The sequence below is a fragment of the Eretmochelys imbricata genome, chromosome 10 (assembly GCF_965152235.1).
Source record: "Eretmochelys imbricata isolate rEreImb1 chromosome 10, rEreImb1.hap1, whole genome shotgun sequence".
NCBI lineage: Eukaryota > Metazoa > Chordata > Testudines > Cheloniidae > Eretmochelys > Eretmochelys imbricata.
Window position 1 is genome coordinate 49431380 of NC_135581.1, and position 18418 is coordinate 49449797.

The 18418-nt window shown below is 43.0% G+C and overlaps 1 protein-coding gene across 2 annotated transcripts in view; it reads left to right on the forward strand.

The window, feature by feature from the left end:
* PEAK1 (pseudopodium enriched atypical kinase 1) overlaps positions 1–18418 on the forward strand; it is a 218660-nt gene that overhangs the window by 171698 nt on the left and 28544 nt on the right. For both annotated transcript variants that reach the window (XM_077828480.1, XM_077828481.1), the window contains one exon: positions 1651–1847. In XM_077828480.1, the coding sequence (XP_077684606.1) occupies positions 1651–1847 (197 nt within the window). The remainder of the gene's footprint in view (positions 1–1650; positions 1848–18418) is intronic.

Genomic DNA, 18418 nt, shown 5'->3' on the forward strand with positions numbered 1-18418 from the left:
ATATAGTGTGCTGTCTGCACCATTCCCATGCATGTTAATAAAAAGTGATCAATGATTTTGACACTAAATGATTAAAATTACAGCTTTTTGAACTTAGCCATTTTGTCTCTGCTCTGTTACTAATATGTTTTGATGGTTCTTGTTTTCATAAGTCTGCACTTAAAATTGCACAAGTATGAAATTTGAAGTAGCATGTGCGTACTATACATGGAATTTTGTATTATGCAAAGTACAAGCATGTTTTAGTGTTTGTAGTCTGACTATAGATTGGTTGGGAGACTGCATTTTGTACTCTATGGCCTGTCAGTTTTGAGTTGGTATAGAAACTTTTTTTTACAATTCATAACAGGTCTGTAAGGGCACAGTCTTCCTTCTGATATGCAAATGTAAGATCACCAGTGTATCATGGAAAATCGGCTGCTGTGCTGTGTACACAAGCACAATGGGGCAGGTTTACAAAATATATACTTGTGTTCCAGCTCATCAGAAGTTTGGATTGAGCTCTGAGTTTTCATTTTAAAAGATACACTGATATACAAATATAGGGCCAGATCCTGGGAGGTTCTAAGTCTCTCCTTGGTGAAGTGTCTGCCCTAAACTTCTGTTGAAGTCAATGGAAGTTACGGGTTCTCAGTATCTTTCAGGATCAGGACCAAATCATGAGAGCTACTGAGATTTTACTCTCCAAAGTTGATCCCTAATGTGTGTATATGTGTGTAGACACAGAAATGTCATTAACCAATGTCTAAAATGTTATAAATGGCACCATTCTTGACAATTGCTGATATAACTGCAATAGGCAGTAATTCATTGGGTAAACCTGGACATTACTAATTTTTATTTGGTATATATTTTGCATCATTTTGAACTATATTCTATAAATATAACACTTGTAAAATGACTAAATAGTTTATTTTCACAGTTTTATTATGATGTAAAGCTATCAGTCTTCACAATTTGATTAAGAAGACTCCCACCAGTTGGGAGCAGAGAAGGAGAAATATCCCCTAGCATTGCTTGATGCATTATTGCCTGGGTTTTAATCCTCAGAAATATTTTGTGCAGGTCACTATAAGGAGACAGAATGCTGGATGAGATGGACTCATTGGTCTGTGTTCCAGTGTGACAATTCCTATTATGTTGCCAGAATTTGAAAATGTAGCTTTAAAGTTTTATGCATTTCCTAGAGAGTTTAGGAGTATATTCTTCTCTGCGTAAATGTATAATTCTCATTAAAGCAAAGTCCTTCTAATTGGTTTAAAAACAAACCTTAATCACTGTTGCTGCCCTATAAATCCTACAGATGCTGTACAATGTACAGTATTGTTATGTCTGTGCATTGCATGTACTTACATGTGTTGACTATACTCAACTGTGTGAAACATTTTGTGATACTTTGGTACGAAAGATATTTCCTACCATTAATACTGTAGTGAAAAGTGAATGCACTTTAGTGAGGAGAAAGAAAAACAACTTGCTAGAAAGTCATTGTAAAAAATTTGGAGAGGTAAAAGGGACACATTTTTGTTTCCATTTCCCAGTTCTTTGCCTTTTACCCAAAGGCATTTTATTATTCCAAACCTAGTGTTTTACTAATAACATATGGCAGGTAGCTTTGGCCACCAGGTGAATTTTGTTTGTTTGTTTCAGTCAATTGCCAGATGAGACCACAGTGGAAGATTTGTCTCCTCAGATTCCAAGAGCTGTGTTTGTGAAGCAGGACATTGGTGGCAATGCCTCGGTCATACCAGTGTCAACTTCCCATGTCCCACAAGAGCAAGAAGAAAATGAGGAAACTTCAGATTCTTCTGACTTGAGCCCTTGCAGTGCTACATACAGCAATTTAGGTAAGTGCATTTACAAGACAAACTTCAGCCTCCATCCCACTTAGATGGCTTATCTTCATGTGAGCCCTATCATCTCTTAGATCACCTGACACCCTTTGGAAAAAATAGCGTTCTTAAAGAAACACTGACCCCAAACTTCACCTACTTTTTAAATATCAGTTTACAGTTCTTTGTTGAAAAAAGATGCTATTGTCTCATGCTTTATGAGCAACCTGCAGAAGGAAGCCAGTGATGAAATAAAGACTTATCCAAAATTCAGTAAGAATTTCATTTCTAAACTTTCAATAAATTATTTAAAACTGAGGGTAGGGGGAATATTTGTAAAAATACAAAAAATAGTCTTTGGGTTATCTATGTTAAATGTCTTGTGTAAGAGATGCCTTTTGAGAGAGCCACAATTTTTCCATATTCTTATATTTTCAAAGTCATTTTACCAGAGAAAAGTTTTGAAATAACTGTTGTATAGATTATTTAACTCTTTCAGAACAATTATTAAACTAAAATATTTTTCCTGATATCTTTAGTGAAATGTAGAACTTTTTCTTTTACAATCTAGATGATGATTCCTGGCATATTTTGAAGCATCTTGGTAAATAAGAATATAATTGAATTTTATTCTAAAAAAGTTAGTTTACTTTTAATCTTGCAGACCAATTGAAAAGATGTATGTTCTGAAGAACATGCTGCATCATGCATCCAGCCATCAGTGAATTCCTGTCCCATATTAAAGATTTCCTAGTAAAACAAAAACAATCAAAACCGACCTATTTTGTACTTCCTTTATTTTCAAATATATGTGATACTAATCAAAATGCTGAAAGATTTTCATTAAGGCCCCAGTCCTGCAGACATTTAAGCATGTTTTGCTTTTTGCATATGATGAGACTGGCTGACTGCAATGGGGCTGCTCCCAAGTGTAACGTTAAGCATGTTGACATGTGTTTGCATGATCAAGGCCTAAATTTTGAAGCCTTCGGTTGTATAAATTCTATAGATAGGTGAGTGGTAAATATTCAGTGAAAGTATTGTGGTTGTTATTGGCTAAATAGCAGACAACTGGCTGACTCAGTTCCACAAATGAAGCATTGCTTAGTTATTGTTTATAAATCACTTTGAAGATGAAAAGCATAATGTAACTCTTAATATGTATTTATTTATTATTAATGTAATAAAATGCTCCAGCTGAGATGAGGAAACTCAAAGTTTGGGCTCTCCCATGGAATTGTTCAAAGGCATGATGGCTAGTTGTGGTTTTAAGCATGTGGTTTTTGGTTTTTTTTTAAATAAATTAGGGCACAGCTGCACTACAAAGACAGCCAAGTCAGTGGATCTGGTTCACTAACATCTCTATACTACAGGTGCCATTTGTAGTGTGGATAGCCATGTCCCATGATCCTGATGACATCTGGTATAGAAATTTTAAATCCCTCGGGGTGTGAAATACCACTCATTGCCAGTGGCTTCTTATGTGACAGCTTCCATTCAGCCCTTAGGTTTCATTCTATTGAAGGACTACTTATATTAAAAATGCCTTTTAAATAGAGACATCGAGAATGTCCTCCTGAGCCATTTCATACATTTCAGCTTAAGTTTCTCATGAAAGGTTTTAATGCTGATGACAGTTATTACAGGTTACATCTACATTTAAAATGCTACAGCAACGCAGCTGTGCCGCTGTAGCATTTCAATGTAGACACTACATCTGCCAATAGGAAGGGTTTTCCCATCAGCATAGGTAATTCACTTCCCCAAGAGGCGATAGCTAGGTTGATGGAGGAATTCTTCTGTTAACTTAGTGCTATCTACACTGGGGGTTAGATCAGCTTAAATATACCACTCGGAGTGTGGATTTTTCACACTCCAGAGTGACACAGTTAAGCTGACTTAATTTTTTAGTGTAGACTAGGGCTCAGATTTTAGAACAAACATGCGTCATGGTGTAAAGACTGATTCTTTCTTCAGTAAGTCACAGGATGCTCAATCCTTTTTCCCTGGGGAACTCCCCCTTGACAACTCAGGGAGGCAAGAGCAGCTCTCTTTGCATCCGTCCAGTGGTTCCCCCTCTCCATCACATCAAACATAAGCTGCTTACATTCACTTTCAAGATCCTTCATAATCACTCCCACTCTGCATATCATCTCTCATTCATAATCCACACTCACTTCTGGTCAGCCCATGATGACAGCCTCCATTGCTCACTTGTTAAATTTTCAGACAAGCACCTTTTTCTTTCTCCCATACTGCCCTACACACTGAGGAGGTGTTCCCCGTAAACATCTGCAAAACTACTCATTCTCCTTCTTCAAAATCCTCCTTAAAACTCTCCTTATCTGTGATGTCTATAAAACACTTGGCAATGGCTCTGCTTTTGGTGTGCTGAGACCCCTGCCTATCATGCTGGCAGTATTGACTCATTGTTTCCATATACTCCCCTATCTGTCTCTCTGTCTGTCTACCTACCCATCTGTTGTCTCATATACTTAGATTGTAAGCTCTTTGCAGAGGGACTGTCTTTTTGTTGTGTGTTTGTTGGGTGCCTAAAGCAATGGGGTGCTGGTCCATGACTAGGGCTCTGAGGTACTACGGTAATACAGATACTAAATAATGATAATAGTAATAGTAAAGAGGTGATAGACTCATCTGAAATGTGGTGATAGAATTTCAGATCAATCAGTCTGTTGTTTTGCCAGTATATTTCCCACATATTAATACCCCAGTATAAAGTTATGTAAAATGGTATCCCTTGGCTTTTATTTGGAGCAGACAGTATTTCTCTTTCTCAGATTTCTCTCAGATTTTCAGTCACCTAAGTTAGGTTTCCAGATGTGAAGGAGTTAATAGATAACCTTAGGCTTGGTCTGGCAAGCCTAAGCTGTAAAAAGCAATGCTGCCATAAATGGCATGGAATTCTCTGGCTCCAATGCAACTTTTCTTTGCTGATTTGTTCACTCACCCCTCCTTCTAGTACTGATCAAGTGAGGGCCAGGTTGGGAGATTTTATGAATAATTCCTCTTTCTTTTTAGGTTTCACAACTGCCAAATGACAAATGCTATTTATTCTATGCAGTCAATAAATTGTACTTGTGTCTGAGTGGGAAGAAGAAAAAAAATGATATACTTTGATTTGACTCAGTGCCTTCTTCACTGAAACTTGCACCTACAGTTTTATTTCTCTAGTTCAGATTTACAATGGAATGTTTGTACTGGTAGATCATAGTAAATACATAAATAATTTTGACTTATTATGTTATCATAGCTGTGGTAGGGTTGGTATAGCTCTTCCATTTAAATAAATACCTGTCTCCTGGGGTTTAAAACTGATTGATACTTACCTAGTATACTCCAAAAATTGAATTTGTATAATTGCGGGGAAAGGAGAGAGGGGTTGGTTTCATTGTTTGTTACCTAAGTGTTAAAAAAAAATAGGAGCCAGATTCTGATCTCAGCTACAGCAGAATAACTCTACAGGAACTCCATTGACTTCAGTGGAGTTACTTCAGATTTTCACTGATGTAACTGAAACTAGAATATAGCCCTTGTAGTTTACTAGCTTGGATGTTTTGGGGGGTACTTGTAAGTAGGACTATTTCAGTTCAAAATACAGTTTGCGGCACACTCTATCTGTAACGTAAAAATGGTCTTTATCCTGGGTAGATAAAAATAATAAGAGTAATTTAACAGCAGCATAGTTACTGAAGTTTAAAACTCATCTTCTGCAAATGCACACTACATTTTATTTTTACATATTCTTATGGGGGGGTGTTTGTTTTTGTTTTTACAGGTAGCACACATCTTAACTTTGTAATTCACATCCGACAAGAGAATATTCTCTTGTGTAAGTAATGCAGCTTTTGAAGTAATTAGAGATATATATTAAACCAGAAGAACTGTTCTTGTGCCTGGGCTACATAGAAATTAAAAATCTGTGTAAATATAGAGATATTTGGGACAATACCCAAAATGCTCCTTTTTAAGGACTTTTTACGAAAATTTTGTATGTCTGTTTTTGAAAGAGACATTATGCCCTTGTCTTTCTAAAAAGCCTCAACCTGGCCTCTGATTTTGCACCTGAAATTTTATGCCTAGAATAATTTTAGGCTTGACAAATTTGCATATGCAGTCAGGTAGTTACACATGTAGAGTAGTATTCTCAAAAGCACTCGGGAACAAAGAATGAAGGACTTACCTACAGGATGGCAGAGTATCCTGGGAAGCAGTGGCTCTGGAAAAGACTTGGGAGTTGTGGTGGATAATTAGCAGAACATGAGCTCCCTGTGCAACACTCTGGCCAAAAGGTGAATGCAATCCATGGATGCATAAAAAGGGAAATATCAAATACAAGCAATATTAACTCTGTATTTGGCACTGGTCTGACCACTGCTGGAATACTGTGTCCAATTCTGATGTACACAGTTCAAGAAAGATATTGAAAAATTAAGGAGGATTCAGAGAAGAGCCATGAGAATGATTAAAGGATTGAAAACATGCCTTAGAGTCAAAGACTGAAAGAACTCAATCTATTTCGCTTATCAAACTGAAGGTTAAAGGGTGATTTTATCGCAGTCTGTAGAGAATTACATAGGTTACAAAACACTGATAATGGGGTCTTCAGTCTAGCAGATGAAGACATAACAAGATTCAATGTCTGGAAATTGAAGCTAGACAAATTTAGACTAGAAATAAGGTGCACATTTTTAACAATAAGGGCATAAACAACTCATGCTTCCCCCTACTGGGGGGGCACAATCTAAAGGGGAGGACATGTGACCATCCCACATGTCTCCTCTGCCCAGTGACCCCTCCCTCCCACCCTGTGCCCAGGTTGGGACTGCCATGCTCCCCCATCCCACGTTACCAGAGATAGGGGGGCTCTGTCCTTCTCTCCCTGCCACCTCCCTCTGCCCCTGCACATTCAGCCGCTCTCCCTTGCAGCCGGGCAGGAACGGACAGAGTCACTTCTGCCTGAGAGGGCCTGGCTGGGAGGCAGTGGTGGCCTACTCCCTGCCTGGGCTCAGCTGCTGGGGACGGGCTGAGTGAGCCAGGGCTCCCCACTCCCCTGGCATGCTCAGCCCCTGTCCCTTGAAGCCAAGTCCGGGCAGGGAGCGGGCCACTGTTGCCTCTCAGGCAGAAGTGGCTCCGTCACACTCTTCCCCCGCCCCCGCCCCCCAGCTGCCGGGGAGAGCAGCCACATATGCTGAGGAGCAGGAGCAGGAGCAGGGCGAGAAAGATGAGCCAACCCTCACAGTTTTGCCGGGAATCTCCCAGAATCTGAAGCCAAACTGGAAGATTTTAGGCGCTAAATGTCTGGTGGTACAGCAGGACTAAAGCAGGCTCCCTGCCTGCCCTGGTTCCACGCTGCTCCCGGAAGAAGCTGGCACATCCCTGCAGCCCCTGGGGAGGGGGCAGGGGGTCTCTGTGCACTGCCTTTGCCCGGAGTGCTAACTCTGCAGCTCCCATTGGCCAGGAACTGCGGCCAATGGGAACTGCGGGGACAGTGCCTCCAGGCAGGGGCAGCACACAGAGCCCCCTGTCCTTCCACACAGGGGCTACAGGGATGTGCCGGCCGCTCCCAGGAGAGGCACAGGGCCAGGGCAGGCAGGGAGCCTACTTTAGTCCTGCTGCGCTGCCGACCAGGAGCCATCCAAGGTAAGCGCCGTCCAGCCAGAGCCCGCACCCCGAACCCCCTCCTGCACCCGAACCACCTGCCCCAGCCCTGAGCCAGCACTCCAAACCCCCTCCCGCACCCAAATCCCCAGCCCTAGTCCTGAGCTCCCTCCCACAGCTTGCATCCAGCACCCTCTCCCACACCCCAACCCCCTGCCCCAGCCCTGAGCCCCCTCCAGCACCCAAACTCCCTCCCAGAGCTTGCACCCCAGACCTCTGCCCCAGCTGAGTGAAAGAAAGTCAGTGAGGATGGGGGAGAGCAAGCAATGGAGTGAGTGGGGCAGTGTCTCTGAGAAGGGGCGGGGAAGGGGCGGGGCAAGGGTGTTTGGGTTTGTGTGATTAGACAGTTGGCAACCCTACCTCCCGCCCCAAGCATGCCAATCTCGGGGGGAACATTTGACCCCCCCATACCTTTCCTACTTGTCATCTCAATGTGAGGGTAATTAACCACTGGAATAATTTGCCAAGGTTAGTGTTGGATTCCCCTTCACTGGAAATTTTTAAATCAAATTTGGATGTTTTTCTAAAAGATATGCTCCGGTTCAAACAAGAATTAATCCAGGGGAGTCCTGTGGCCTGTGTTATGCAGGAGGTAAGACTAGACATAGACTTCATAGTGATTTTTGACTTTATAATCTGTTATCTCTGTGTGTTTGACTGTGTGTATGTGGAAAAGTTGACCTGATCAAACTTACTCATAGCTGTTACTTATATTGGCACATGCAGCCCATATATAGAACAGCTCTGTGCAACCTCTCACAAATTGATGGTGAGGAACTGGGGATATATCATGCATATCGGTTAACTAAACGTTCCTTTTCCTTTAGTTAGAAATCATGTATTACTATTTTGGAGGTGGATTTCTCTTTATTAATTATTGTGTAATTATTTAATTCACTTAATTTGTACGAGGAGTAATTTCACAGTGTAGTAGCATGGATGCATTGACTGGGCATTTATCAGCAACTGCTACTATGAAGTGCTTTCTATGCTTTTGTGAAAGGACGGATTATACTGTTGATAGTTATGTGTTTTTCTCATGGTTTGTTAGTAATTTGTATTAGTTAAAGTCAGAATGTATCAAGGAGTGAATTATTATTGTATTAATATTAAAGATCAGTCCAGCTGATCTGCTAATCACACAAAGAATCTTTTCCAGAATCTACTTTATGATACAAATACATACATGCAGACCAGCTGCAATATCCAAGCCAGTGGAGCATATTTATAAAAATAAAGGCAATTGGGGGATAATATTGCATCCAGCCATAAAATACATCTCCTGGATATTAATTTTCCTTTCTTTGGGGGAGTGAAAGGGTGGAATGTTTGGGTAATGGATATGAATAAGTTGGAGACTTAGTGGTAGTCTAGGTAGTAGAATTGTCTTGATTAATTAACTGTGTTGTGGAGGGTAAGTGGTACAGGCATAGGTGCAGAGGGCAGTTGTCAGGTCAGCTTTGCTGTCTTCTTTTACTGAGACCTTATGTACTTATCGAAGATTTTTCTTTGAAACTGTTGGTCCTCAAATTTCATTTCCTTCTTATTCTGGAAATAGTCCAGCATCATGATGTTCCTTGTCCTCTTGAATGAACCTGCCAAGCCTCTTTCAAAAAAGCAGACTTTATTTTCTCCTCTTCAAACTGGAATGTCCAGTTTGAGTTCCTTTTTATCCCCCTCTTCATGTTCTGGAATGGTTTTACCATTTTTCTTTTTTTGTGGACCTCATGTATCTCAGACATGTCATCTCTATGTATCCAGTTCTTCTTCGAGAGAGAAGTCCCTGGAGTGGAGCACCAGGGACTTTCCTTCACAGCAAATTCCTCTCGCGCAGACCTCACCTCACAGAGGCGCTGCAGCACCGTAAATCACACAGTCAAGGGACCTGCTGGTGTCACCTCTCTTGCAGTCACCTCTACTTAACACCTACTTCTCTCCAGATACTCAGGCAAGGTCCAGACAGCTTTCTTCCCGTAATGAGGAATCTGGGCTGCAGGGAGAATTTTCTCCCTATCAGATCTCCCATCCACAGACCCCAATCAATAAAGGTCATAGAAAAGCTATCTCGTCCTACTCCCATGATCCTGCCCCATGGTGCGTAAACCCCTGGATGGCACCACCCGTGCCCTTCCCACCACAGTGGCAATATTGGGCTCCATGGGCACTTTATACTCGGGACCACACTCGTTATGCCACAGCCAGGTGCGAGACCTGCTCGGTACCACCAGTTGACGAACCTGCCACTGACTCAAGACATCAGGCAGCCCCGTCACAACCGCAGGATCAGTCACCGCCTGCCTCTAATCCAGTAGACCCAGTTGTTCTGCCTAATGAAGCATTGCTTCCTCCTCCCCCTATGTCTTCGGATGACTTCTCAACATTTCAGGATGTCTTTGAAAGAGTTGCCAGTGAGCTAAGAATTCTAAGAATTAACCTGCAGGAAGTTCCTGAACAGCAACATGAAGTAACTGACATCCTGCAGCCCTCTTCTTCTTCTAGGATTGCATTACCTATCAATGCAGCCCTTTTGGAACCTGCCAAGGCCATCTGGCAAACTCCGGCTGCAAGCGTACCTACCTGTAAGCGAGCAGATCGGAAGTACTTTATTCCTTCCAAGGGTTCTGAATTCCTTTTCACTCATCCAATGCCAAACTTGCTGGTAGTAGATGCAGTCAACCAAAAGAACAAACACCAGTTTCCCCGCTCCATCTGACAAGGACAGTAAACAAATAGATCTGCTCGGACGTAAGGTATAAGCGTCTTCCACATTACAATTTCGCATTGCTAATTATACAGCCATTCTGGCAAAATATTACCACAAAAATTACAGTAAATTCATGGACTTTATTGATGACATTCCAGAAGAAAAGAAACAATGATTTACAGCCATAGTATCCGAGGGACAAATCATCTCCCGTACCGCTCTTCAAGCTACCGTCAATGTGGCCAATACTGCAGCAAGATCCACTGCCACAGCAGTTGTGATGCACCGAGGTTCATGGCTCTTGTCCTCTTCCTTTCCTCGGGAGGTCCAGAGTACCATTGAGGATCTCCCCTTCAATGGCGACAAACTCTTTGCCCCCACAACGAATGATGAACTTCATTCCATGAAGGACTCAAAGGCAACTCTTTGGTCTCTAGGAATCCAAACCCCTGTGACCAGAAGGCGACAGTATAGATACCAATCTTACCAGTGACCACACTACCCTACGTACACCGAGAAATTCCATAGATCACATGAGCAACAACAACAGCAATGCCAGAGACCCAGATACCAGCGCCGCCATCCCAACTCCTCAGCAGCATAGCAACCCCCTCCAACTAATAAGCGAATTTGAAGCCTTGGTCGAGGATATAGAAAACAACACTCCCACTTCAGCGCTTACACCACCTGCCCCTATTTTTGGTCACTGCCTAAACCCATTCTCCCATCAATGGCAGAACATTACCACCTACAAGTGGCCTTTAGAGGTTGTCACAATTGGCTATTCCATCCTTTTCCTATCCCTGCCTCCCACCCACCCAACGTCTCTCTTCAGGGATCCCTCTCACAAGCAACTGCTCCTCCAAGAAGTACGACATCTCCTTTAATTGGGAGCAGTCAAAGTCGTGCCCAAAAAACACAGAGGGAAAGGTTTCTATTCCCATTACTTTTTAACAGAAAAAAAAAAACCAGGGGATGGTGACCGATCCTTGACCTCAGGCGGCTCAACAAATTTATCAAAAAGCAAAAGTTCAAAATGGTTACCCTCACCACCATAATCCCAGTGCTGGAGCAGGGAGATTGGTTTTCAGCCCTTGCCCTATGGTACGCCTATTTTCATGTGACTGTACATCTGGCCCACAGACGTTTTCTATGTTTTATCCTCAGTTCGACACATTTTCAATACAGGGTGTTGCCCTTCAGCCTATTCCTCTCCCCACTCCCCATGTTTTTTTCCAAATTCCTAGCTGTAGTCACTGCCTACCTCAGGAAATGGGGTTATAATATTTCCGTCAATCCATGGGGCTCTCCATTGCTTGCTTCCTGTCCCTTGGCCTACAAATAAACAAAAACAAATCCACCTTATCTCCTATCCAACAACTGGAGTTCATAGGAGCGCACCCAATTCCTTGACGGGCATATCATGTCTTCCACTAGACCTTTTCAACTAAATAAAACTCCTGGTCACAAAACTTTGCAACAGTCCCCAGGTCACTGCTCGAGACTGCCTGCAACTCTTAGGTCACATGGTCTCATGTACTTTTATGGTCAAAATGCATGCCTGTACATGAGGTGCTTCCAAACGTGATTGGCCACAATTTACAGACCAAATGTACACACACTAAACAAGCTTCTATCCATACCCTTCAGAGTCAAAGACTCCCTCCTATGGTGGACAGTTCCCTCCAACCTCTGCTCAGGAGTCCCTTTTCTCCAGGATGCTCCATCCCTTATAATGACTACCGATGCATCCCTCACAGGATGGGGAGCACACATGTCCCACCACATAGCCAGGGTCTATGGTCTTCCACCGAAACCTCCCAACAGATAAACATCCTAGAACTTCGAGCCATATGCAACGCCTGCCGTCACTTCCACCCATTCATTCGGAACCAACATGTTCAGATAATGACAGACAACATCGCCTGCATGTTCTATGTAAACAGGCAGGGAGGGACTCGATCTCATTCACTTTGCACAGAAGCTATGAAGCCCTGGAATTGGTGCCATGCAAACAACATCCGCCTATCTTCCCGGGGTCCTGAATACCACCGCGGACGAACTAAGCATACGTTTTCCCTGGGATCATGAATGGGAGATAAACAAAACGGTCATACACAACTTATTGCGCTTTTAGGGCTACTCAACCCTGGATCTCTTTGCAACTGTGAAGAACAAGAAATGTCCCAAATTTTGGTCCAGAGCAGGACTGGGCAAACATTCTCTAAGAGATCCTTTCCTGATCTCATGGGATCAAGACTTACTGTATGCATTTCCCCCAGTACCGGTTCTCCTCAGAGTTCTGACAGAGATATAAACAGATTGTGCCACCTTAATTCTGATTGCCCCATCGAGGCCCAGACAACCGTGGTATCCATTCCTCACCAGAATGTCAATTTGCCCACCAATTTCATTGCCCCTCACTCCGAACCTCCTATCGCAGCAACATGGCTGACTTCTTCACCCCAGCCTATCCATGCTTCACCTCAAAGCTTGGTTCCTACATAGTTCTCCTAAAATGAACTAGCATGCTCTGAACAGGTTCAAAGAGTACTCTCACGTAGAGAACACAATCAACTCGCATCACCTATCTTCGAAAGTGGAAGCGATTCATACAATGGTGTTCAAGCAAACAAATTCTTCCCACTTCTGCACCTCTTCCGTCCATACTTGATTACCTATTAGACCTTAATCAAGCTGGCCTTTCTTTCAGCTCCATCAAAGTCCATTTGGATGCTATTACAACTTTTCATGACAAGATCGACGATATTTCTGTTTTTCCTCATCCAATCACCAAGCGTTTTCTCAAAGGGGTCCAATCCCTATACCCGGACATTAAACCTCCTACCCCTTTGTGGGACCTTCACTTAGTATTAACCTGCTTAACTCAACAACCATTCGAGCCCCTAGCCACTTGCTCCCTCTTACACCTCTCAATGAAAACAGCATTCTTAGCAGCAATCACCTCCGCCAGATGCGCAGGAGAAATAGCAGCTCTCATGGCGGACCCACCCTACAACATACTTTTGAAGAACAAAGTTACCCTCTGACTACACCCCAAATTTCTTCCAAAAGTGCATTCGTCATTCCACATCAATGAACCTATACACCTACCAACCTTCTTTCCTAAATCGCATGCAAACTCCTTTGAATCCACAAGGCATACATTGGATGTATGCAGGGTTTTGTCCTTCTATTTGGATAGAGAACCAGACCCTTTAGGAGCTCTTCCAGACTCTTTGTCTCCATTGCGAATGTTCCAAAGGGACGCCTATTTCTACACAGAGACTTTCCACTTGGATCTCTGCTTGTATCCGATTGTGCTATCAAATAAAGGATGCAGTTCCTCCAGCCTGCATCAGGACTCACTCCACTAGATCTGTAACTACCTCCGTGGCTTTTCTATGCAAAGTTCCTTGGGATGACATCTGTAAAGCGCCCATTTGGACTTCTGAACACGCGTTTGTTAAGCATTATGCCCTTACTCAAGGCCCTCTCACTGATACACGATTGGGCAGAGCTGTATTATCCACCGCATTCCTACCAGATCCAAAGTCCCTACCTCCTTGAGATATGCTGCTTTTAAGTCACCTGGCGTGGAGCACCCAGAGAGACATCTCAAGAAGAAGAAGAAGAAGAAGAAGAAGAAGAAGTCATCACTCACCTGTGCAGTAACTGATGTGAGTGTCCCTGTGGGTGCTCCACTACCCACCCTCCTCCCCTCTACTTTGGAGTTGGAGTAGCCCCCGTTGTGGAGAAGGAACTGAGGAGACCAGTCGTGCACACGTACTATTAAAGCACACTCAATGCTGGGGGCAGGCTCTGCGCATGCATGACCAGTACGAGTACTGCTATCAAAATCTCCAAGAGAAGGCGCATGGACACACCAACACCTGGAGTACACTCATCTCGAAGAACGTCAGTTACTGCACAGGTGAGTAATCTCCTCATCTGCCTTCATTACTGTTCTGGGAGATCTATGATACTGTTGTGGTCACTACAATGAAAAATAAGAAATGACAGCATTAATAAGAATAGCAATAGCCTATCCATCCCTTGGAATATCAAAAATTAGGATAAAATTAGCACTTTCAGTGTAGTTTTGAATTCCAATGTCTTTCCACAAAGCATTTTCTCTTTAGACCAGAGATAGTAATGACAGACAATTAGAACAAGACTTAAAAGAATAAAGGGGCATCAGGTATAGATTATTATGAGAATGGGACAATGGAGTGGGGCGGAAGGCCTAAAGGGCTTGTCCTTATTAGCGTACTGAACTAATAAAGGTTATTTCTTGCAGGCAAACAGGACTCTCAGAAATATGTCTGTGCACAGAATGATATTTGAGGCTACGTCAGACATTTTACCAGGCTTTAGCTAATGAGCCAAATATGTGACCAGTTGCAGGAATTTGTTTGGTTTGAAGGAGGGATTCTCTGAACTACAGTCAAATCTCCAATTATTTTTATAGCACTTTATATATAGTATCTCAAACTACTTGGCAGTGCATGCTGCTGAACAGAAATAACAGAAAAGAAAGGTGTCATGTAGCAGCAGTATTAAGATAAATAAAATTAGTGCATGTTATTTGCTAAGAGAAGATTTAGAAATAGAGAATAGAATGAAGTTGGAGTTTATAGTGCCTGGTGTGTTAGTTGCATGTCCCTCAGAAGCATGATTTCACTGCCTCCCATCAATAGTGTCCCCTTAGAAACAGGTGAAATGGGACAAGAAGGCCTGGGCTTAATCTGCAGCAAGGGAGATTTAGGTTAGATATTAAGAAAAACTTTCTAACTATAAGATTAGTTAAGCCTTGGAACAGGCTTCCAAGGGAGGTTGTAAAATCACCATCATTGGAGGTTTTTAAGCACAGGTTGGACAAACAGCTGTCAGGGATGGCCTACTTGGTCCTGCTTCAGTGGAGGGGGCTGGACTTGATGATCTCTCAAGGTCCATTTCAGCCCTACATTACTACGATTCAAAGCTAATTCAAGAGAAGATTTCAAATCCAGGTATGAAGAATAAATCAGTAGCTTGGAGAGGAAAAAATTACAGACATTTTAAAGCTAACTTAATGACGTTCCTTAGTGATGTTCCTAGTGATGACCTCAGAAGGATGTTGTGAGGGTTAATGCATGAATGTTCAAAAAGCACTGTAAGGGTCTCAAATGTAAGATGTTATGGCATTGCACGATTCCTTAAAGCTGTCATCTGTATTCAGTTGAGAAAGCTGTTACAGAGTTAACTTCTTTCCTCTTGCATAGTTTGGAAGCCTTTTAAGGACTTTTTTAAGTGGTAGTTAATATGCAGCCTGTTCCTCCTCTTCATCTGCCTCCAAGGGTGAAGTTCAGACTGTATTCTGTAATATTGAAGAGCCTGTGCAGGAGGCAGTGAAGTGAAGGATGTTAAGAAAGCTGGGGAGAGGTGACAGGCAAGAAGGAGAAACATTTGTTCTGCTGCTAACCTCTGTTTAAAAGAACTATTTTTCTTTACACAGAGAGAGGGGCAGGATTTAAAAGACAAACATTTTTCTTCCTCAGAGAGACTCTATGACATAAGAATGTGGGGCATGCAATGTTGCAGCAAGCCTTTGGAAAGCTGAACTAGAAGGGTTGGCCCTAGAGGCACGAGAAGAATGAACAGGGTTAAGAGCTCAGCATAAAAACAGCAGAGATATGAAGCTTTTCAAACACTTAATCCAGATGGATGAATTTCACTAGGAAAAACTTGTCCTTGTGGGGAAGAATCTATATTCTGGCATGACAGATCTTACAGATTCATTTCCATGGACTGGGAATACGAGGCAATGGTTGAAATTGGGTCTGAAAAATGTGTACAGTAACTGTATTTGGACTTTTATGTAAAATTTTCTGATGGGTTCCATCATTGCCAGCAGACATCTCCCTTCTGCACCAGATGGATGAGTGGGCTGTCATCAGCCTTTTTGCAAATATCCTGTGCTGGAAGACAAAGAAAGGTGCAGAAATCCCATTATTATTATTATTATTTGTTCCTTGACCTTAGCAAAGCTTTTGACACGGTCTCCCACAGTATTCTTGCCAGCAAGTTAAAGAAGTATGGGCTGGATGAATGGACTATAAGGTGGATAGAAAGTTGGCTAGATTATCAGGCTCAACGGGTAGTGATCAATGGCTCCATGTCTAGTTGGCATCCGGTACAAAGTGGAGCGCCCCAAGGGTCGGTCCTCGGGCCGGTTTTGTTCAATATCTTCATAAATGATCTGGAGGATGGTGTGGATTGCACCCTCAGCAAGTTTGCAGATGACACTAAACTGGGAGGAGAGGTAGATATGCTGGAGGGTAGGGATAGGATACAGAGGGACCTAGACAAATTAGAGGATTGGGCCAAAAGAAATCTGATGAGGTTCAACAAGGACAAGTGCAGAGTCCTGCACTTAGGACGGAAGAATCCCATGCACCGCTACAGACTAGGGACCGAATGGCTCGGCAGCAGTTCTGCAGAAAAGGACCTAGGGGTTACAGTGGTCGAGAAGCTGGATATGAATCAACAGTGTGCCCTTGTTGCCAAGACGGCCAATGGCATTTTGGGATGTATACATAGGGGCATTGCCAGCAGATTGAGGGACGTGATCATTCCCCTCTATTCAACATTGGTGAGGCCTCATCTGGAGTACTGTATCCAGTTTTCGGCCCCACACTACAAGAAGGATGTGGAAAAATTGGAAAATGGCCAGCGGAGGGCAACAAAAATGATTAGTGGACTGGATCACATGACTTATGAGGAGTGGCTGAGGGAACTGGGATTGTTTAGTCTGCAGAAGAGAAGAATGAGGGGGGATTTGATAGCTGCTTTCAACTACCTGAAAGGGGGTTCCAAAGAGGATGGACCTAGACTGTTCTCAGTGGTAGCTGATGGCAGAACAAGGAGTAACGGTCTCAAGTTGCAGTGGGGGAGGTTTAGGTTGGATATTAGGAAAAACTTTTTCACTAGGAGGGTGGTGAAACACTGGAATGCATTACCTAGGGAGATGGTGGAATCTCCTTCCTTAGATATTTTTAAGGTCAGGCTTGACAAAGCCCTGGCTGGGATGATTTAGTTGGGGATTGGTCCTGCTTTGAGCAGGGGGTTGGACTAGATGACCTCCTGAGGTCCCTTCCAACCCTGATATTCTATGATTCTAATACCCCAATGGTACTTTGATGCCCATGATTCCAAGTAGCTGTGCAGGAGCCATAACTATTACAGCGGGAAGAGTCAGGTTCCAAGGGCCAACCTCCTTCCCATCTGATTAGTCTGTGGCGGATGGAGGAGAAACCGCAAACAGGGAGTAGAGCAGCAGGATGAGCAGTCATATAGCTTACCCTCACTGCAGGGGCTCCTGCTGCGGCTTGCATGTGCATCTCATTCTAATATGTCTTCCCGTTACTCCCCAAGTTTCTGCTGTAGCCTCTGGCTTGGCCAGCCATGAAAGCAACATACATTAGGAGACTGCATGCTGAAGTGGTAGCAGACAAGCAGCAATGGTCTTTTTCACCAACCACCAGCTGATGTAGTAAGTAAGGAGCTATACTGTGGAAGAGCATAGGAATCAGGAAATGGACAGGTGAACTTGGAGGCAGGGTGTAGACAGAGGGGACAAAGTCAACAGGCATTTGAGGGAGACTTAAGAAGAGGTGCATAGCCACAGATTTTGTAAGGGGGAATATAAAGAGATGCTGATGTAAGTTAAGATGGCCATTTGGGTGGTTGAGAAAAAAGGGGTAAGAAGTGGAAAGGAAGGCACTTCCAGGTTGTATAAGGGGAGCTCATTTGAATTTGTGCTTTGGGGGTCCATCCAAATATTTTTATGACGCTGGCTGTGAACTGTGTCTCTTCTTTTTGCAGTCCTTGCCAAGACTAACCTTCTCATCTACTTCCTGTACTGTTAGGCTATTACCTGGATCCTCCACTGCCTCCTGTCTTTGGACATTTTTATTTTGTGGGAGCTAAAAGGAGATAGCCTGAGAGAGCAGCCACATGTGACCTTTCCTGAAGATCATGCCAAACAGAGCTACCCTACCTTCTGTGGACATAAATCCTACAGTTTCTTCCTACTCACAACTCAGTGCCTCTCTCAGTATTATCATGAGGAAATGATCAAAAAGAACTCCAGATACAGTGTTTTACTCTTTCTGAACTTCCATTGCCTTTCACAGTCCCAAGGAATACAAAACTCCTCAAT